We start from the raw sequence: 23,061 nt of genomic DNA, 5'->3' as shown, positions 1-23,061 counted from the left end.
ACAACGAAAAAATATTTGTAATTATATCAAACATTAATAGAGTTCGTTGTAATTCACCATAAATTGTATATAAAATTATTGAATTGTTTGAGTTCGAATTTTACTCATTTTATATATAAAAGACGGAATTAGTTCATGATTAAATCAAATTCACTAGCGATCTATAATATTTGATAAAATTTAAATAAATTTGAACAATTATATCATATTCAATGGGATTTATTAGCTCGTATATCCAAAAAAAAAATCTATCTTTACGAATGCTAATGGGGCGGGTTTGCCAAAATCTGGGACCCGCCCTTTCCAAAAAAATCTTAAACCCGAACCCAAATTCGGGACCTATCAAGATTGGACTTGATAGATCCAATTAATATTTTTTAAAAATAAATAATACTATCATAATTTTATAAATATGAGACAATAATATTATTGAAATATTAATATTTTTTTATCAATTTATATATGCATGTTATAGACATTAAAATATTAAAAAAAATAGAATGTGTGTTACTTATGTAAACATTATAATACTTATAAATTTTATATCATTATTTTAATTCATAAAAACATCAAGTTTATGTATTATATGTAAGCATAAAAAATATTTATATTTTTTTTGTTTATGTACAAAGTATTTTATATAAGTATACATAAAATATACAAAATAGAAACATTAATTAGAACAGATTCGAGTCCAAACCACTAAAATCCAGACCGATCTCGAGGCCTATTTAAAACTGCAAAACCCGTCTCAACCAAGGTGGATCCGGATTTAATTCATTTAAAAAATAATATTTCTATAATGAAAATATTGCAAAAACAAAGGATATAAGACTTTGTAAAATCAATTCAAGAAAATGTAGTAATTGTAATCTCTCATGAAACGGTTTGAGCATAGTTTTGGAACGGTTTCAATATTACAGAAATCCTCAAGGTATCTATTATGGTATAAAATATTTATATGAAAAGATACATTTACGATGGCTAATATAAAAGTACGATGTTGCCCTCCAATTAGTTGCCTGTATGTGGTTGTTGTTTTCTAGTTATGGATAATTTGGTAATTCGATTGAACTATCAAAATGGTGTGGTCCTCCTTTGGTGATATCCATTTTATCCTTCAACATTTTTTCTTTCGTTTAAGATGGCTGGTGCAAAAGTACAACTTCGCCCTCCAATTAATGTGGTTGTGGTTTTTTGGTTGAGGATGTTTTGGTAATTTGATTAAACTACCAAGGTTATGCGGCCGTCCTCCAACGAAAAGTTTATGTTATACATCAATTTTTTTCCCCTTTTATTTATAATGACTGATACAAAAGTACGACTTCACCATCCAATTAACTGTTTGCAGCATGGTTGTCGTTTTCTGGTTACAGGTGATTTAAACTATCAAAATCGTGTGGTCCTCCTTCCGTGAAAAGTTTATTTTATCCTTGGATGTTTTTCCTTTTATTTATGATGACTAGTATAAAAGTACGGCTTCGCCCTCCAATTAATTGTTTGCATGCAGTTGAGTTTTCTTTTTTTTTTTTTTTTTGTTACGGATAATTTGATAATTCGTTTGAACTATCAACGTCATGTGGCCCTCTTCCAACAAAAAATCTATGTTATCCAACTTATTCTTGACAATTTTTCTTTCATTTATGATGACTGATATAAAAGTACGATTTTACCCTCCAATTAATTATCTACATGTAGTTGTCGGTTTTTTTTTTATTACGGGTAATTTGATAATTCGATTCAACTATCAAAATTATGTGATAGAAAGTCTGTTTTATCCTTTGTTATTTTTCCTCTGAATTATGATTAATTAGAATAGAATACAACTACAACTGTTCTTTCAAAATTGAATTCTAGAAAGTGAATCCATAATGGCAATCTCGAAAGACAAGAGAAGTCGCTGATTGGAAAGGGCGACAACGGATTTTGAGAAACACGGGCGCCGTCGGTACTAATTGGACGTGGCGATTGGTCATTCCATCATTACATTAGTGGATCAGTTCGTTAGGGTTCTTGACAGTTGAGCTCGATTAACTGCTGCTTTTTGTATAAATATGCTTGTGGAGATGGAAATCAGCGTCTGAAAGCTCGTTCGTGAAATCCATTTGCACTTCATCAAGAAAATGGGTGAAGCCCTTTTCGATCTCGAACATGTTCTTCGCTCAAAAAAGGTGCATTTTTTTTTTTTTGTTACCTTTACTTGCACTTTTATGCAGTAGAAACGCGTTGATGTTTCCTTGTTTTGATAAAAAGTGCTGATTTATTAGGATTTTGGATTGTTGGGACTAGTTGTTGAATACTTTAAGAGGGGTTTTTGATTTGATTTCTCGAAATTGTTCCTCTTTTTTTTTTTTTGGTAATGGTTAAGGGTGGGGGAATTGACCCGTTCAAGACAAAATGTCGTGTGCCGAGTTTTTTGTTGTATTAGGGATTAAATTTGCGCAAAATCCAAAATTTGCTTGATTTTAGTATATTTATATTTAAATTTTCCACTTTGTTGAGAGTCTTGAACCAAAATATCAGGAGCAATTGACACTGGAAGAAGCAAATGTATTGCTGCAATGGAGGGCTCAGGCTATGAGAGACTTCACAGTTGGTTTCGGTGGTGGTTCAATTGTTACTTGGCTAGGTATGCATATTGACGATCATATTATACATTCTCGGTTAGAATTGTTTTATGCATCAAAGTTATGCCCCTCTAAATATGGATGTGTTTGCGTGCTTGTTCGTGTTGTGCACACAAAAAGTATAGTACCCATTAGAATTTTAAGGAAGTAGCTGACATAGAATATAAAGTGCCCTTGAAGACTAGTTGTCTATCATTTGCTTGTTTGGTGCTGAAGAAGAGGTAAAGAAAAATAGAGGTTTGTTGAAAAGTGAGGCCTAAAAAGATGCTAATTGCGGCTCTGTTTCAATGTGTTAAAACTGCGACAAGTTCTCTAGTTGCTTGATATGTCTGAGCTTCTGAAATGTGCTAAAAGGCCCTTGGATGGTGTGACATTCTTAAGTCGATCTTTAGAAGTCATTGATATAGAGTAAATAGAAAGTCAACTTGTGTATGGAAGGGAAAAGACTAAATATTCACAGCATTACTCTGCCATGTCTGGTGTTAGCCTTTAATATGTCTGTTCTATTGAGGTTGGATGTACGCCACTTGATTGCTTCTGATATTTTTTGTTATCAATTATAATCTTTTTTGGTGGGTGTTAACGTTGTTGCCTGACCAAACCATCCGACTTTATTTTTGTCAGCGACCCAAAGGCTACGTTATCTACTCCGCCTTAACATTACACTGGGTGAGTGATATTGTTCCTGTCTTCGTTTTCTTATTTGCAGATCCTTTACTTTTGAACCTTTACTTTTCTAGTTTGATTGTCTGCATATGTTTTATCAGTTTTGTTGTGACAACTAATGTAAGACCATTTTCGAAAAGATAAGGAACACTTGCTGTCTATTGCTGCAGTCAAAGTGATTATCCACTCACATATTCCAGTTGCAACTATGCTCATCTATATTGACCGTATTAATGGTCACTGTAACAGAATGATCCATTTTCTGCTTTACACTTAGGGGCTGCTGCTGCTTGTGGATTCTGGAGAGTTGGTAGGTCCGTTGAATCATCTGTTGAACATATTCTTTCACTGGAAGGGACTCGGATACAGAGAGAGTTGGCAAACATGTAGGTTCTTAACAAAATCAGTTAGTTTTGCACTTCATTTCATTTGGCTGGTATATGGAAATTGACAAATTGCTACTAGATAAGCATTGATTTTGTGCTTAATGTATTGGCAAATTGTTTATATATATACTCAGAGCTACCATGAAAACTACTCGTTGGTTCTTAATTTGATTTGTTCTCTAACCTTAGGAGAGTTCTCCATTCCTACGATTTATCCGTTCGGGTCCCCACAATCTAATGCTTCAACAGGAATACTTTATTTATTTTTCGGCAATGTCGACCAGCAGTTGTAAAGTAGGCAAAAAGCATTTGCTTCATCAAGATATCATTTACTGTACATATTATAATATAGCAACTGGATGATATTCATCTATTTACTAAAGATGAGATTAGAAAACTCAGAAGTTGATCTTTAGAGACCAATGAGTTTTTCTGTATTCCAGACTTTTTCTCATATTGATACTTGAATATTTATTATGAGAACTTGCTTTGGCATCTGAATGTTTTGGTCGGGATTGTAGTAGCTGAAACACTAGCAGAATTTCCTTGATGGTAGCTAATGTTTCTATTGCCTGAATAAATAACCCTGCTCCCTAGGTTCTCTATGAGAAGTCCTAATATTGTGTTTAGATCTTTCTTAAAGACTCATAGAAACAACTGATTATTTTCTGCCATCAATCTTGAGATTTCTTCTGTTATGCTGTATTCTTCTGTTTCCATCTATATATCTTGTTTGGGTTGGTAATTTCTTTTGCTTGCATTTATCCTTAGAATGTTGATGAAGTATCACAATGATCCATGGGTGATGCAGCGTCTCTCAAAGCATTTTTACTCAGAAGAAGTTTATGACGATTCATCAGTAGACAGGCCAACACTTAGGTGGCGTTTCCGTAACTTTTTTGGAGATCCTGTTACTCGTTCCGAGAGTACATCCTACAGGGACGAAACTGATTCTCAGAATAATGATGTCAAGAAAACTACAACCGAGCCAAAGCACGTTAATGTGAGTGAATCTTCCAGAATTTCTAAATTTTAAGGATTAAAACGACACAAGGGAATGTGGTCAAGGAACAAAATTGCATCAATGATCATATATATGTTGTCATTAACCTTTTAATGGCCTTCAAAGCATAGGACTTAAAATAGCAAATTGTGCTAATTTTTATTTCTTGGTGCATAAAGCATATCGTCGCACTCTTTTCTTTGTCTTGATGAATAACAGATAAGCTGACCCCCCTCTTCCATTACTGAGGGGCAAGTTTTAAGGAACTTTGCGTGATAATTCAACGAATATATTATGTTAATTTACAGTGGAGGGCTGAAGTAAATATTCATATTATGGAATGATTATATCCGTGTTTTCCCCCAATATTAGGTGGATACTGCCTGGGACATTATGGAGAACCCATTTGATCTCATTTTTGGGCAACCTGGAGATGTCGAAACTGTTCCTCATGCTGATACCCCCAGCGTATCATCTTTGAGACAGAGGCGTAGAGAGAGACGAGCTCGTCGTAGGCATAGGAGGCATCATCAAGATGAATCTGATGTTTGAAATTCCTGAAGATTCTGTCTCCATTAATTTGAAAAATAACGAAGTTGGAACCTTGTCGTTCTGCATCAGCGCTTGCTGAACTTTCAGCTATGTCAGGTAACATTGAAACTCTGTTATGACCATTTGTATGAAATATTTATAGCATTTGTAAAACCATGTGGATTACATGTTACTTGTCTAAGTCTTGAAGGAGAGAATTCCCTTTTTTTCTTTTCTTTAGTCAGAAAATATATCTTTTGCTTCATTTGTTCTGGTAACAATTCTCATTTAGATTGAAAGGTGGAAATCATCCTTCCCAGAGTAAAAAGATAGATTTTAGAGAAAATCCCACACAACCCAAACCCTATATGACACTTCCTGAAATGTTTACAAGCAACTGTACGCGTTTTGTACTGTGCAAGAAAGACATTGTCTTGCATTACTACTCTTCTGCGGTCACCCCATACGTGAGCACGTTTAGGCCATTCTTTTTATTTTGGGTAAATCGCATAAAATTCTGGTGTATTTTTATTTTTTAGGTAAAACCTCCCTATGTTAATTTTATAGACAAATAAGTTCTTGTGTTTTTAAAATAATACACACTCTCTCCCTCCGTTAATTAAGGTTAACAGTGTTAGATTTTTCAAGGAGTTGACAGTTATGTCCTTGTAATGATAGTTAATCTTCATTAAATAAGAATGAAGGGTTTAGATTTTAAACATATCAAAAAAAAAGAGAAAAATAGACGTTTACAAATATAAATAATCTCAAAAAGTGTTAAAAAAGAAACTCAATCTCATTTTAGGCGTGTGATATGCATTATTCGTTAATTTCTAACGGGGTGAGAGGGGGTATTTTGTTGCCTTTTAAATAACACGTGGTTTTTTACCTATTAACATAACATAGGGGTTTCATGCTATTTTTCTAAAATATAGAGGTGTTATGCAATTTATCCTTTTATTTTCTTCAACTGAAGAATTCACAAAGTTTTAATATATCAATTTTATTGCTATACAATGTTCTATTTATATATTTATGCATTTTTTCACATGGATTGAGTGCAGGTTTAATTATATTTTCATTTTAAAAAAATTATAAAAATATATTTAAAATAAATCATAACAGTCCGCAAATTCAAAAAAAAAAAATTTGTTTTCAGTTTTTCAACTGAGAGTCGAAGGCACATAAATTTTTTTTTTTTTTTTAATTTTAAACCGCGACTCCAATTCTCCAATTCAGCTGGCAGCCGAATTGACAAGTGAAGGTCAATTCGTCTGTCAGCCTACTTTTTGCTTTATTGTTAATTTAATATATATAATTATATATAGAGTACATATATATTTAAAATATCTAAATATAATATGTATTAATATTTTTATTTTTTCACCCTCCTAAAAAGTCATGCTCCATACAGACAGGAAGTAAGTTCTTCTTATTCTAAGCATGCTTATGCTAATTATATTCTTTACGGGAGTTCGGAAAAAAAAAAAAAAAAAAGAGAGAGAAGAAAAGAAAATTCATCATTCGGACCCCATCTCTAAGATTTCTACTCTAATAAGTATCGGAATCTCAACTTATTGATGTGCATAAAAGTAGATTAGCCCAAAAAGGCCCAAAAGATCCAAAAAGAAAAAAGAACGAGAGGCCCGTAACATCCTAGGAGACCCAAATCATGAGAGGCCCCAAAAACACTTGATAGGCGGCCTTGGCAGGTGCCCCTTAGAAAGTAGACATGCGGACAGCCTTGGTAGGTGCCCCTTATTAAGTAGACAGACGGACGACCTTGACAGGTACCCCCTAAAAAGTAGATTGGCGGCGACCTTGGTGAGTGCCTCCTAGAAAACAGATGACAAAGGAAGGAGGCCAATATCCTCAAGATCGGCCCAAGAGGGAGGCTCACTGGGCTCTGCCCAAGGAAGAGCCCCCCACCCCAAAATCTCTCCAAGGACGAAACCCACAAATTTGGCCTAAGAAGAAGGCCCAGTACAAAAGCCCGCTGCATCTTTCCAAGGCCAATCGGCAGGGAGGAAAGTGCCATCAAAGAGTTGGGCTCTTTAGTTTAAGAGGACTCCCCACCAAGTAGGAGTCTACATGAAGGAGTCCCCCTTCATCCAAAAGTTTAAATAGGTGAATATTAGTACCCTTGAGATAATTCAGGAGGCAAATATATTTATCATTAATTTTAAGTTACTCTTTTTCCAAATTATATATATTCCAAGAAAAAAAAATTCAAACGTTCACATATCAAGTGAATCACTTGAAATGTAAAACATCATACAATTAATATATTAAACTTGTCAATTATTTGACCAAACCCGACATAGGCTAGAATTTTACCTTTATTCCATTACAAGATTTTGCTTACACGGATAAGTATGGTAGAATACATCTTGTGCTTGTTTTACATCAAAATAGAGTTTCACGTCGTAATATCCGACGACATTCGGAATTAATCGAGCCGCAAAAAGAAATTAACGGGTAAATAACTAGGAACTCTGCTGCTGCGGAGAGCTTTTCAAGTATTGATCGTCCCTGTACTTGGAATACTGGGGAAGTTCAAGGGCTGTTTCTGCAATTTGCCTGTCCTCATGGATCTTTGCTACCAGGCTTTCAAGGGATGGAAAGTTGGCCTGTAAAGCAACACCATAAGCAATTATTGAGTACAAATTAAAGCAAAAATAATGACTATAAAGTACCGCTGTGGAGTACCTCCTGCCGTATATAGCCAACAATAGCAAGACGCAGATCCTCGCCATAAAAGTCCTCGTTAAAATCGTGAAGCAACCATGGCTCCTGTAGTATTGTCACCGGGTAAGAATGATACATGAATCAGACAAAGTAAAGTTGAAATGCAGACAATTAAGAAGCATAACTCACAATTGTCTTCTCGGTGTTGCTGAAATAAGGATTCCAACCGATGCTCATTACCATCTTATAAACACCTCGAGTTGCTAATCCAGCCCACCCGAAATAAACTCCTGAAGGATGTTCTGAGAGGATTGCAGAGTAACCCTCTATGGATAAATTAGCTGGAAGATAAGGAGAAGAAGAAAAAACTTCATTCACAACACATGAAAAATGCAACTTGTAGTAGTTAGTGGTAATATTATCTATAAAAGTACCTCAAGCATAGATACAACATAAAAATCAACAAGAATGTCCTTGTTTGTTTCATTTAAGAGAATTCATAAGTCGAGAAACCTGTGGGAATTCCGAGCACCTTTGAGCCACGGCCAAAACCTTTGATGACAGGACCACCAATGTACCAAGGTTCTATTGGTAATGTACCTTCTATCCCTGCGGCAGCAGTTTAATAAATTTGTAGTGTGATACACTATGTTAAAAATATGCAAATTAGTTTAAGAGGCTCACAGTCTTCGAATGCAGGTAGGCCCCATTTTTCTGGTTGCAAATCTAGTAGGGAGTTAATCACCTCATCTGCGGAGGTGAATAGGTGGGATTGTTTAGGAAGGGATGGGACGGCAACCACTTCCATACTAGCTGCCTTACCAGCAGTAACACCTGGCCTAGATATAATAAGCAATCCTCACATAAGCATTTGCAGTAGTAATAATCACATTGGCTGTGGGCATCCATGGTTACACAGATTTCAGTGAGAATGGAAAAACATCTAAGATTTACATAAATAGAAAATCAAAGAAACTCATAATTGAAGTGTTCAAAATTCTGGATGGCTTATCCGCAATGCTTCATGATACTTACGGTGAATCTTCAATAACAAGACAGCTGGAAGGATCTACCTTAAGCCCCTTAGCAGCTTTAAGATATCTTCAACAAATGAAAAACCATTCACTATAAGCATTGATTCAATTCTTTTATGACAGAAGCATAAATAAACGCAAAGTCTAGTTAACGTATTCCATCTTACATCTCAGGAGATGGCTTCGGGCTGGTCACTTGATCACCACCTATAATAAAAGAGAACGATTCTTTCCATCCTACAATTAAATTTCTGGTCAATGAGATCACATAGGTGATGCAAACAAAAACCATACAGTTATGTAGTCATAGAAAAATAAACTTACATAGGCAGAATGTAATGATTTAGCTGAGATTTCAAACATAAATACCCTGATGATAAGATAGCTTTGTCTCAATATTTTCCTTTGACGAATTTGAAGCCAAGGCCATCGGGATGCCATGACACCTTAAATGGTTGATTAACCTGCTGGCACCAGGTTGAGCTTTGATGTTGCACCACCTACCATAAAAGTTAGAGATATAATCAGTTAAATGATGATGAAGCAATCTCAGAAGACAGTTCTGCAACACTCATATTTTAGACCTTAACATGAGAAAAAGCAAATTTTTTCAAGGAAAAGAGCTTGAAACATTGTGTATACTTCTTCAACTAATGCAAGTCTAGTACATAAAACTTTCTGGAGTCTCAAATTTTCAAAATAAAATAAAATAAAATAAAATAAACAAATAAAATTGGTACCTGTACTCTTCACATTTAGCAGAAAATTTCACTAGGCAAACATAGTACGTTAAACAATTATGGAGTTGTGGTTTCCTTTCCTGAAACTTACTTTTGCAAAATGTGGTCACATATACATGTACGACTTGATTTCTTTCCCTTCACAGAAAAGAGAGATGAAAGATTGTTTTTAAAAAATTCACCAGAGAGCATTCAAGAAAATCCCCTATCTCAGCAACTTGGCATTAGTTTCTCAACTCATAAGAGTTCCAAGAGTGGTACATGCCGACATCATTAGACTATATCATGCTAAAAGTTTCGGACTTCAAAATAACAGACACAGTTATTAGACTCCATTATTTGTAAGCATGACCTTGTACAACCAAGAAGAATTCAACCCCTAGTAGGGTATGATTTTAATATTGGCTAACTCAATTAATATAAAAAGAAGACAGAAGCTAAGATACAAGTAATATTACTTCTCAGAGAATATTGGAGTAATTTCTGATAGAAGTTCATCTGTAGACAAGGGAAGTCCATAATCTTCAACAATAACAGTAGCAGCTTCATAGGGTGTCCTTCCTACAATTTTCTGAGCGGCTTTTCCATCCCATTGCGTTCCATACTTAACCAAGAAAGCACTCAGAACATTGCTCACAATGTCATCTGACATAAACAAATTTTACATCAAAGTTGGAAGACAAAACACATGCAAACAATTAAGAAGTTCAATACAAACACTGGATGAAATTATTTCAACACTAGAACTCAAATATAAAGCATATATTGACAGTTGAATGGTTAGTTTAACAAATTTGATATAAACAAATACTGATAAAAGAAGCAGGCAATGAAAAAGGGGTAGAAATCAATGACTAACAGCACATTTAATAATTAGATCTGATAAAAGCACATAAAAAAATGCAGTCATTCTCTACATTCGTTCATGAAGATGAATTCAATATGTAAAATGTCATAGTGAGATGTACAAGACTATCCTCATGTCATTGCAGAGAGAATCATAGACATGCCAAAATTTTGAACAGAAATCCATTATTTCCCATACATTAGTTCAACAGCCAGCTAAAGCCTACCTGTGTTAAGAAGCGTTCCATCCAAATCAAGGATAACACATGACACAAGCTTCCTGAAAGGCTTTGCCATTGAAATGTTCCAAATGTAAAGCAAAGCTTATGATTCCATCAAGCGCAGGTGGTCGTAAAGAAAGCACTGCCACTGTCCTACATTGACAATGTACCATGACACATTAAAAAGGAATTCATGATAGTGTTTGGATTTGATTCAAGAAACATAATTTGCAATATTGACAATGTACCAGAGCAGAGTGCATTATTTGCAATAGAGAGCGGAAACATATAATCCACAACAGCAACAAAATTGGCAAATCAAATATCCATTCTGTAATTCAAGTGACATAGAGTTAACGAAATAATCCAAGACGAACCATACAAACCACAATTGTCATAATTATAGAACAAAAGTTTACTCCAAATGTTTGATTTTACAAATTGAAAATCATGTTCCTCTCACGGAAGAGAAGGGGAAAAAAGAACACCACAGATTCGTCCTTTTATATCCATCAATTTTATGCGAGGTATTTTACGCTCATGAAGTGAAAACATATCTAGCGCAAGAAGGTATGAGCAGTAACATATCAGAATTAGAAAGTGCCTTGATTACATTCAATATCCTAGTTACTCCCATGTAACACATCATTTTCACATAATACTGCAAAATTTCCGAAGTGTTGAGCGACAAGAGAAAATAGAAATGAATAATAGAATTCCAATGACATCTTAGTACCATGTGAATGTTCAAAGGAACAAAGAATTCAACAGATGGACAATTTACCATCCGTCAATGAGAAAAGAAAATAAGTTTACCGGTTCCAAATATATAATTCTAAGCCAGCAACCTTCTAACTTCTAGGCTTTTATCTTCTATCAAGTTATACTCAAATTTCTTCTACAATGTGACCACAAAAAGTGATACCATTTGCAATTCCTCCGTAAAAGGAGAAAAGCTGGCGTGCAGATCCTCAATAAAAAAGTTCTAGGAAAAGAGTGAGGGAGATTAGTTTGACAGTATTAGAGTTTACAAAGTGCACAAAGAGCAGGTTGAGAAACAAACGATAAGGTGTTGACATGTCTGCTGGCCAATTTCACACAAGATTAAAATCGAAGTATAACACGATCTTAATAATACTTTCACTCACCTTGATAGACTACCACAATTCCTGGTTCGATTATCAGACAATCTAAGACAATCAAAGTTGAATAAAAATCATAAAATTCAAAAGAAGAGCAATATAGAAAAGAAGCTTTTTCTGAATAACACAACCCACAATCTAATAGTTGAATCCTAACTATAAAATTAGCCACCTGATCAACTAAAAAACAATTGTGGAAATACAGAAGAAAACACACCAGTAATTTGTTCTACCACTGAATCAACATTCCAAACAACTCATGACTTCAAAAACTAGTTAAACATTCAATTAAACAACCAAACAAGATTAGAGAGTGAAAGAAAAAATGGATTCTTGGTAAGTACCCAAACAATGGATTCATAATTTTTCAACCAATGAGTGGAATCTTGAATTATACACACTCACATGCACTTCACATGATTACAAGAAAGAAAGTAAAAACACCACTTGTAGATAGTCTGCGCTTTGTCTTGAGAAAACACTTATCGGAACATAACAACACAAAACAAGATTACAGAAAAACAAAGACATATCCGCCCTAGGGCCGGCTACACAATTTGCCTCTTCTCATCTTCAAAAACAACTAAAAAGTTGGGAAAGGGGTCCAAAGTGGTGGGGTTTAACTTTCCAGAGTTTTGGACGGAACCCGTTTTGTTTTATGACGGGGCTCCAGACATCTTATTCATAATCTTCTGTTTTTTTTTTAATAATTATATTTACACCTCAAATTAATGATTGATTTATATAAATTATTTTTATGTTTTAAAAAATTACATACATATTCACCAGAAACATCAATTTCACTTATATAAATCACCTCAATTTTTTTAAATATTTAGACATTCACCCCCCAGAAAACATATCAACTGGACAAACTAACACTATGTCTAGATTGTCATTGGCGGTTTCTGTAATTACACAAAAATATATGAATAATTTATATAAATAGACCATAAATTAAAAATAAAACATAATTTTATCCCTATTTTTATGACGATTCTAATTTTTAGAATTAATTACACCGTCCTCATAAATTTGGGGTAATTATTTTAATAATATAAAAAAAATATACACAAGTAGTGTTGTTTTGAAATTTTTAAAGATATAGGCAGTACCGCGATTTTTAGTGCAGTGCTGCCATTTTTATTTAAAAAAAAACAAAACTTCGATGGCACTGCAATATTAATTCGCGGTGCCATTTTCTATATTAAAAAAAAACCTTGGATGTTTTTGTCCCTAAGGATTGTGCCTATTTCATTTTCAAATTACTAATATACATGGTTTATCAATTAATATGATACGGATGGTTTATCAATTTATAAGGTTAATAATATGGGTAAACTACATTAATATTTTTTGAGGTTAGATCAAATTACACAAACACCGTCTGTGTTTTATATTAAATTAAAATTATTTTTTTCTATAAAAATATATTCTAATAATAATAATAATAATTTTTTGCTCGGTATCGTTACTTCAATTAAGTCACACGATATAATTGATGTCAGTTTTAATTTCATTTCTTTTAAAATATAAGTTACAAATAAATTGGCTCTTAAATGTTTTAATTGGTCATTTACCTTCTTATTATATTACGTCGTTTCGAAATAATAATTTAATTGTGTATGTATATTATCATCTTTCATTTCTTCCTTTGTTTTTTTTTAGTAAATTACAACGAGTTCTATTAAAATTTGGTATAATTATAAATACCTTTTTATTGTTTGAAAATTGTCACTAATACCCCCTGATGTAATATAATAAGAAGATAAATGACCATTTAAAAAATTTAGGAGCCAATTTATTCGTATTTATATTTTAAAAGAAATAAAATTAAAACTGACAGCAATTATATCGTGTGAATTAATTGAAGTAACGATACTGAGCAAAAAATTATTATTATTATTATTAGAATATATTTTTTATAGAAAAAATAATTTTAATTTAATATAAAACACGGTGTTTGTGTAATTTGATTTAACCTCAAAAAACATTAATGTAGTTTACCCATATTATTAACCATCTAAATTGATAAACCATCTGTATTATATTAATTGATAAAACCACGTGTATTATTAATTTGAGGATGAAATAGACACAATCCTTAGGACAAAAATATCTAATTTTTTTTTATATATATAGAAAATGGCACCGCGAATTGATTTCGTGGTGCAACTGAATTTTTCTTTCTTTTTTTTAAATAAGAAAAGGCACCGCGATTTGAAATCGAGGTGCCGCTAATTTTTTTTAATAAAAATGGAAGCAAGGTGCCACCTATATCTTTAAAAGTTTCAAAACAACACTACTTGTGTATTTTTTTTTTTTTTGATATTATTAAAATAATTTCTCCACTAAATTTTCTATACTTAATAATTCAAAACTTGCAGGTTTCAGAAAAATATATAAACTTTTAAAATGCAAAAAATACTAAGAAAAATCACGATAATGTAAACATATACAGAGCAGTATGGTTTTATTATATTTTAATTGCAAAAAATTAAATATGTAAGTATTTCTTCAAGAATTAAAACTCTATATTTTAAACTTATACCCAAAAATTAATTATTTTAAACTACATAATTTTGTATGTGAGATGACTTTTGCAGCAACTCAGCAAATCCGTTAGTTCCGGCTCGAATTCAAATATAAAATTTTTAACTCTAATTAAAGAATTACAATTATGAAAATTTGCAAAATTTATAAAAGCAAAACAAAAACAGAAAATGATCCAAAGCAAAAAATGGGGTTACAGAAGAACCTAAGAGCCATGATTTTCGAATTTTTTACAGGCTTCGTTTGAAGTTCGTATAAATCAAACAATAGACCTTAAGAGATGTAATGGCAAACCTTTTCGCGCTTGGCCGGCATCACAGCAGTTCCTTTCCTCGTTGCAGACGGCACTGGTAGATGGATTTGGGGTTAGGGTTAGATTTGAAAATTGGGGTAGAAAGAAAAAACAGTTGAGTGGTGGTGATGGTGAGTCGTGAGAATTGAGCAATGAGAAAGAAACTGCGGTTTTTAGAATTTAGAGTTGTGAGAAAGAAAGAGAATGAAGATAATGTATATTTTTTTTAATAAAATTATTGTTTTGTATATTTTTTTTAATAGAAGTATATTGTTACAAATACTTATTATTGTATTAATCATAAAAAATATTAAAAATATGATACAATATTTAATTTATTGTTATAAATATAATTAATGAGTTGAGTAATTGAATAATTAATAAAAGTATATAATATATATATATAAATATATACATTAAATTATTAAAATACTTGCACATAATTTTATGTAGTTATTAATATTACTTAAAAGAAATAATATAAGTTATTTTTTAAAAATTGTTGATTTCAATATATACCAAAAAAATTAAAAGACCAATTTTTTAAACCAATGTACAAAATAGTGATTGATCTCATTATGTATATATAATAAAATAATAATTAAATAATTAAATTATCCATCCATCATTAATTGACTATTATTATTATTATTATCTTTAGATTAATTTATAGGAATCACCAAATTTTGACATAAATTTGTAAGTAATAAAATAGATTGTATATATGTATCTTTATATAAATATAAACACAGTACCCCGTTACCCGCACGATGCAGTCTTGACCTAGGATCAGAAGTGGGGGAGATTGGATCGTGGACTGATTACATTCGTCGATCGGGGTGCCCAGTCGTACACTGAGGGAGACAGCACAGTGCGCTCACGCTGACCACAGGGACACCCACCATGGCGGCGTGATGGTCCTTAAAAATACAATGGCCGAATATGATAAATCTACGTCAAATGTTGATTTAATTAGTAAAAATAGAACAACTACTCGAGCATTTTGTCATTGTCAAACGCATTCTTTCTTATATGTGATGCCGATGTCTTACATTCGTCGATCGGGGTGCCCAGTCGTACACTGAGGGAGACAGCACAGCGCGCTCACGCTGACCATAGGGACACCCACCATGCGGCGTGATGGTCCTTAAAAATACAATGGCCGAATATGATAAATCTACGTCAAATGTTGATTTAATTAGTAAAAATAGAACAACTACTCGAGCATTTTGTCATTGTCAAACGCATTCTTTCTTATATGTGATGCCGATGTCTTACATTCGTCGATCGGGGTGCCCAGTCGTACACTGAGGGAGACAGCACAGCGCGCTCACGCTGACCACAGGGACACCCACCATGGCGGCGTGATGGTCCTTAAAAATACAATGGCCGAATATGATAAATCTACGTCAAATGTTGATTTAATTAGTAAAAATAGAACAACTACTCGAGCATTTTGTCATTGTCAAACGCATTCTTTCTTATATGTGATGCCGATGTGTTTTAAGATTTGAATAATTCCCTAGAAATTGACAGCTTTATATGGTACAAGTAAAAATATTCTATCTATTTTGTTTTTAACTAATCGATACTAATTCACTGACCTTTAACTATTTAAGTATTTTTTACTCAATACATCGTTCTTTACATGACCAACAATATTTGTAAAATTTTCAAAAAATATTGGGCAATATAACATTACTGCATGCGTAATGCAAAGTATTTATTGTTCGATTTATCAAGTAAATATTTTCACCACAAATATAAACGCCCATGAAATTATTTTCAACGCACCGATTTAATATAAACAAATCTATTCAACACCAAAGCAACTGAGATTTAATTTTTTTTTTAAATTATGTATTATATATATTATATATTATTTAATACATAATATATGTGAAATGTGATCAATAATTACTACTAAAAAATAATTATTAACTTATGAAATCATTGATATTAAAGATATTTACTTTCAGTGTTACTTAGTTAAGAAATGTAAAACTTTTATACCTAACGGAAATACTGTAGCAGTTACGTACACTACTGGCAATATATCAGTACTATATACCTAATTCGTAACTTTATTACTTCAATTATCTATTAAAATTTATCTGTTCACATATAAAATTTTAATGAATGTATTTTCAACATGTTATATAGTGCATTTAACGTTTGTTCACAATTTTTCAACTTAAACCATTTAAATCTTTTGTACTCATAATTTTTCCTATTTCATTGAAATGTTTGAGAAATTTGAAATTTGAGGACAAAATACCAATAATACATACTTAATTCTATATTTTTTATTTAAATTTTATATATTATATTTTTTCATTCCAAATATAAAATCTAACAAAATCAGTTTGGAGACAATACTACAATGTATTTAATTATGCATTAAAATTATAATTATTATTTAAAATATAAAAAGAAATTCCTCAATAAAAAAAGTTACTTAACATAAATATATATATATATATTATATTTCACTAACAAACAAATACTATATACATACACATATATATTACTAAATATATATATAAAAAAAAAACATGATTTGACAATGGACAGTAACTCCTGTCTCCCAAATCCCAATATCAAACCTACACCACTTATTTTATAATATTTTATATTATATCAAAACACAAATCCAAACATACCATCTATTTCAAAACACGTACTTACTTATCTCTATTTTTCTTTCTCTATCTCCAAAACACCAAAACAAAAACACCCAAAACATTAATCCAAACATACTGTTAGACTCCAGTAACAAAGAACCCGTTCCCACACCCACAACTAGCCTCCATAACTAGTCCAAACGATTATCCTGCCCGTGTCCCCATTCTTCACCACGAGAAGGAATGATCCTCACCAACCTCAAGCCCCTCATTGCCTCCTACATTCGAGCCTCCTTTCGGAATTCAACTCACCCAACAAACAACACTTCATCAGAATACCAAGAAATCCAGGATCTGTCAGAAGAACATCTCATACGACTAGCAACTTCAAGATCAAGAAGCAACATGTTCACCCCGGGGCAATTTGAATTTATAATCCGACCCTTTCATGTGGTGCCTCGTGATTTCATCAATCCCTCCCAAACCCAAGGGTGATCATAGATATAAGTCAAGAAAGGGAATCGTTAAGAAAATTCAATACCATATCCTTGTTTATACCATGCCAAGAGACAATCAGGCTCACCAGTGCCCCCAAACGAATATGCACTGGGGAATAGAACATGCACTAAACTTTGTAAAAGAATTATGTAAAATGTAAACCATAACTCAACAAAAAAGAGTTTGGTTAAATGGGATAATATATGCTTACCAAAAGAATATGGTGGCCTAGGGATAAAAGACTTAAAAATACTCAACAAGACCTACGTTGCAAAAAATGTTTGGAATACTATTGTGGGTGTGCGTAATAAATCAACCAGGGTTAGATTTAAAATGATCTATTTGTTGAATAGATACATGTTAAAACTACTAAGTATTGTAATTTTTCACACTATAATAAATTTACGTATAATTACACTAAATCTCAAGAGATAACGGTTTAATTATTCTCGAAAAATGATTTGCCAAAACAATTGAACCCACTCCAAAACATGGCCAACACCATGAATCAATCAATCACACTGACAAATCCTGACAATCAAATTCATTATACATTCTCTAACGATACGTTCATCTTACAATAAACACTGTTACAAAATTGTGATATCAAACATCAGAGCTGTGGTGGGTATAAAATCAGCAAACAAAAGTTTTTTGTCAATGCTCAATATCTAAATCAAATTGTTCCTTAAGAATGTGTTTAGGAACCCTCCCGAATCCTTTTGCAACTTCAGCCATGTCCTTGAGTCGGGAGACTTCTCGTTTTACCTGATCGACCCTACTCAGAACAGCTTCCAGCAATGAATCCTGATCCTCTGATGATGTATGCCTTGAGAGGTCGGATCTTTCTTTGTTGAGCTGTTGATAGAGATTTAGAATATAATTCTTCTGAGCTGAAAGCCTTTCCTCCGCAAGTCTGTATTCTATCTCTTGTGACTTTCTTAATGAATCCAGGATCTGATCAACTTCATCCTCAAGTTTTAGTGATTCGACTCGATGGTCAAATTTTGATGATAGCGGTGAGCCTGTTTCTTGGTCCTGTGACTCGTTCTTTGCAAATCCCAATGCACCATTTGAGTTCGATGACAGCCCTACTAATTATACAGGTTGGTTCATAATCATGGAAAGTCCTTAACAGAAAATCCACTTAATAACAGTAAAATGAAAGGAATAATGGAGAAAAGGAGAATAGAGAATCCATAGCAGAGATAAAACACCAACTGAATTGAATAGCATATGAGAAAGCAGGAAACATTCTGAAGACCATGTGCTAGTGCTACATCACAGATAGTCCATGTCATGGAAAAGGAGGAAATTTTGTTAAGGCCTAGGTGCGATACCACAAGTATATGACGGTGCATGTATCTAAGTTAAGTTAGAAATAAATCACATCCTTGCTTTCTTATAAAGATGTTCTATATGCGGCGGAAATTTCCTTCCTAGGGTGTTAATACCATTTCGGCATTTTAAATCTGTCCACTGGTAGACAAGTATGGTAAAGAGAAGAGTGTCAGGAGAAAACATACCAGCAGTAGCTGCAGAGACATCTTCCTTCTTCCAAATATCTTCAAGGTCAGTTCCATTCTTAAGCTGAAGTGTAAATATCAGAACGGTCATGGTGACGTTTTAAAAATCCTAGAAACAACAAAGAAAACTGCTTCAAGAAAACAATCATTAGATTACCATTCTCTTCAGATACCTTTGACATGGCCAACTCGATGTGATGCAACAACTGCTTTGCACTTGCTTTCTTTGATCCACGCAGAACACAAATACCAATTTTCAAAATCTTCTCAATGTCATCCCGTGAAACAATTGACTCACAGTTTTCGAGAAGCTTTATAACATGTGAAACCAGATTGGTTCTTGAATCACAGCGACGGCAATAGTACTCTGCATCTAATCCAATGCTTCCTCCAACTGTCCCGGCCATGTAAGCTCGAAGAGCACAGTCAATATGACAACTGTGACCACAAGCATAGCCCTCAATATTTGCTTCGCATCTAATGTAGCCATAGCTATCACAAGCTTTATCAATAATTCTACAACATAGAATACAACAACAATCTCTGCAAAAACGAGGTTCGCTACAGCAAATATCACAGAACATGACTTCTGAAACATGGTCCTCTCCTGCAGCTAAGCTGCTGCAAAAACTGTTACCAGCCTTACAACGCACCCCATTGATATGGACATCAGATCCTGGATCATCTGCAGTCTCCCCTGGATGTCTGAACATCTCTCTGTCACCTATTAACAATCAATCAAATCGGAGTAACCAGAGCTACAGTTAGAACAACAATATATTCTATTGCTTAAACACCTATTGAATGCCTTTCCACCATCTGCATTAATTTAAGTTATTTATTAGGGGATTTCAGAATGTAGTTGGATTTTGCTTTTACTAAGTCCAAAGTTGATGTAAGATGGATAACTTAATTACAGAAAGTGACTCATAACGAACTTAAAATTTCATATGGTCATGGTCATTCATACATAGACTGAAGATGATAGAACAAGTCTGATGTTATCTTCTACATTGCAGTAAGTATTCTATATTTCTGGAAGCTTAAAGACAAAGGCAAGATTTGTAGATAGACGTATTACCATTTTTGGGAGAAAGGAAATTTTTTTGAACCAGTCAGTCAAAGTAACAAGGTTAACTAACCTGACTACTGCATTAAGACTGGGAACATGATAAATGCAAATATATGTTTCCAAAACTTCAAACTAAACATAATTTCCTTTATTGACTAGAAGCCGGCAGTATAAAATCATCTGAAACACTGAGGCAGAGGCATTAAATTTGAGAATGTAGTTTAACTTCAAGGAAACATGCACTAAATTGACATAGACAATGAAAAACTTACTCTAGGAGCAAAGAACAAGAACCATGACTTTTACTTCAACAACTGAATGCTATAAGCATAATATAAATGTCTTAATTCATAAGATTAGATTGATGAAGTGCAGCTCAAACCAATTCATTCAACATAAATCAACTTCAAGTGGCATACCTTTCTTAGATGATTTTGAAGGGATCCTCCAACTAAATGAGGCAAAAAAAGCATCAATATCTGTGTCAGGGAATTTTGCTCTGATATACTGTTCAACTGAGAGCCTGCTTGCAAACCCTTTTTTATGTCCAGCCTCACGGAGACGGACGGGAAGATACATGTATCTATCCAAATAGTATCCAGAAATTGCAGTTCTTCTCCCAACTTTCCAACCCCACTTATCGCCAGGATTAGGCCAATCTTCAGGAGCATATGGCAGGCCTTCACCTGAATCATTAACGGACACCGGATAGAGGCTAAAACCATTTCCCTGGAGCCTATGTGGACTCCCTTTACTTCCTCCAGGACTGTCAATGTCCATTGACTCCTTTTGTAGCTCACTAGTCATTTAACTGCTGCATAACAAATAAGAATCATCACAGCCTGGTCATTATGGAGTATCTAATTAATGACAACAACAATAAACTCAAAACCTTTTGAAATGAAAATAAACAAAATGAAGAGTAATCAAGAGAAAAGGGAAACATTCAGATAATTCTAGGAAAATGAATTAAACAGATTATAGCCTCAGGAAGTTTCCAAGAATAGACAGGTATCCAGTTCGATGAATTGCATGTGTATAATTTGGAAGTACGGATAGAACTTTGATGATGAAACACGTGTCATGAATCCATTTCTCAACCAAATTAATATTAGAGAGCTCATGTACGACGACAACGTACATAATAAAGACATTTGATCGTTTCCAACGAAACTGGAACATCGGAGAGCTCATTTATTACTTCACATTTAACAAATACCAAATAAATTTCTTTAACTAACTCTGTTGTCCAATTCTTTAAATGATCCAAATCTCATCTAGCCGAGCCTCAATAAGTTCAAACTCGGCTGATAAACCAATCATCTTCTTTAAATGTCATAAATCCACCATGATCAAATCAAATCATCTTCAACTCATACACAAACAGGATTTCCATCTTAACCAACTCAATGAACAGCACTACATTTTAAGAAACAATCTTCAATCAATTTACTCAAAGATTGGACAAAAATACAAACTCTACATATACCTTGGAAAATCTATACCCTACTCCGGAAACATACAAAGTGAGAAATGAACAGCTTTAGGGTTTTGGTATTCACAGCAATCCTCAATTTGCACAAACAAATAAAATAAAATAAATAAATCACTTAACTTGCCAAAATTCAAATAAAAAACATAAATGAATGTGAATGTAGATAGAAAATGAAACACATTATAACAAGAAATTGACTTTACACATCAATTAAACATTTTTGCTCCTAAAATAAGCCACCGAAAAAATTGGAAAAAAATCGACACAAAAATTGCAGCCAAAAACACCTTAAAATTCACTGATTCACTAATATAAATTTAACAAAGATTTTCAATTTGCAAAAGCAAATGTTCAATGAATTGATTGTAATACAGAAAACAGAAAAAGAGAATGTGCCTAAACTTACAGTGAAATTCAATTCAGAAACCCTAAAATGGTTTATAGAAGTGAAGACTGTTTTTCATATTCGGACCAAAAGTGCTTAAATAGAGGGAAGTATTAAACGTAATTAGTAAATGACTGTTCTGCCCCTCCACTCTCATTTCCCTGTCGGAATATATATATCGGAGTTCCGTCGCCTGACCGTGCAGCTCTTACACGCTCCATTGGCGCGTGAGTCCCCTCATCCGTCTTTCTTTCCTTTTTTGTTTTTTCTTTTTTTTTTCCCTCAATGTATCCCAATTTGAAATTACAATGCTATTTTTATTTTTTATCTTTTAATTATCATAATATGTATTATATACTTAAACATCAAGTCGTGGTACGTTCGTTGCGTGTGTAAAATAAGACAAAGTTTTTGGCCTGTCGAGGTGATCATTTAGACTATTCATGTTGTATTGTACTGATGTACTACCATTTACTTAACGAAATTTATTTATATTTATCAAAAAACGAAAAAGACAAATTCACTTAATATTTGTATGAATATATAACATTGGTTAAATTGGCAATCGTAACTTTAAATTATACATGATGTATTGTGATTTTTTTTTTCAAAATTAAATAAAATGAACAGGACGATTTTTATCACTGCAGTGCGACATAATTATAACTGACATTATAAAATGGGATTATTATTTTAGTCCGCTAAGTATGCCTAATTTTAATTTTAGTTCGA

At 33.1% G+C, this 23,061-nt stretch overlaps 3 protein-coding genes across 7 annotated transcripts; 1 reads left to right on the top strand and 2 right to left on the bottom strand.

The window, feature by feature from the left end:
- The first annotated feature begins 1,845 nt into the window (after positions 1–1,845).
- LOC105157007 (uncharacterized) lies at positions 1,846–5,444 on the top strand. The gene is made up of 6 exons (XM_011073297.3): positions 1,846–2,171; positions 2,524–2,629; positions 3,252–3,296; positions 3,571–3,679; positions 4,451–4,682; positions 5,055–5,444. Exons 1-6 carry the CDS (start codon positions 2,124–2,126, stop codon positions 5,232–5,234), a joined length of 720 nt encoding a protein of 239 aa, XP_011071599.1. The 5' UTR covers positions 1,846–2,123; the 3' UTR covers positions 5,235–5,444.
- Positions 5,445–7,476: 2,032 nt separating this feature from the next.
- Positions 7,477–14,918, bottom strand: LOC105157006 (bifunctional riboflavin kinase/FMN phosphatase). Of its 4 annotated transcripts, none has more exons than XM_011073293.3 (12): positions 14,732–14,918; positions 10,991–11,073; positions 10,749–10,895; positions 10,134–10,320; positions 9,305–9,435; positions 9,103–9,172; positions 8,937–9,002; positions 8,586–8,740; positions 8,415–8,510; positions 8,091–8,242; positions 7,923–8,006; positions 7,477–7,843 (listed from the first exon to the last, which is right to left on the bottom strand). In XM_011073293.3, exons 3-12 carry the CDS (start codon positions 10,816–10,818, stop codon positions 7,700–7,702), a joined length of 1,155 nt encoding a protein of 384 aa, XP_011071595.1. In that variant the 5' UTR covers positions 10,819–10,895; positions 10,991–11,073; positions 14,732–14,918; the 3' UTR covers positions 7,477–7,699. The 4 variants fall into 4 exon arrangements, with proteins under 4 accessions (XP_011071595.1, XP_011071596.1, XP_011071594.1 ...); XM_011073294.3 differs by having other exon boundaries at positions 10,749–10,890; XM_011073292.3 differs by lacking the exon at positions 10,991–11,073.
- A 3,462-nt stretch (positions 14,919–18,380) lies between these two features.
- Positions 18,381–22,597, bottom strand: LOC105157004 (CDPK adapter, putative (DUF1423)). 2 transcript variants are annotated; one of them, XM_011073289.3, is made up of 5 exons: positions 22,351–22,597; positions 20,869–21,263; positions 19,551–20,101; positions 19,378–19,441; positions 18,381–18,945 (listed from the first exon to the last, which is right to left on the bottom strand). In XM_011073289.3, exons 2-5 carry the CDS (start codon positions 21,254–21,256, stop codon positions 18,509–18,511), a joined length of 1,440 nt encoding a protein of 479 aa, XP_011071591.1. In that variant the 5' UTR covers positions 21,257–21,263; positions 22,351–22,597; the 3' UTR covers positions 18,381–18,508. The 2 variants fall into 2 exon arrangements, with proteins under 2 accessions (XP_011071591.1, XP_011071593.1); XM_011073291.3 differs by having other exon boundaries at positions 18,381–18,942.
- Between the last annotated feature and the right edge of the window lie 464 nt (positions 22,598–23,061).

This window comes from Sesamum indicum, linkage group LG3 (genome assembly GCF_026168435.1).
Source record: "Sesamum indicum cultivar Baizhima isolate 11 linkage group LG3, ASM2616843v1, whole genome shotgun sequence".
Lineage (NCBI taxonomy): Eukaryota > Viridiplantae > Streptophyta > Magnoliopsida > Lamiales > Pedaliaceae > Sesamum > Sesamum indicum.
Note: the sequence above shows the minus strand (reverse complement) of the source record. Positions and strands in the feature narration are given on the sequence as shown.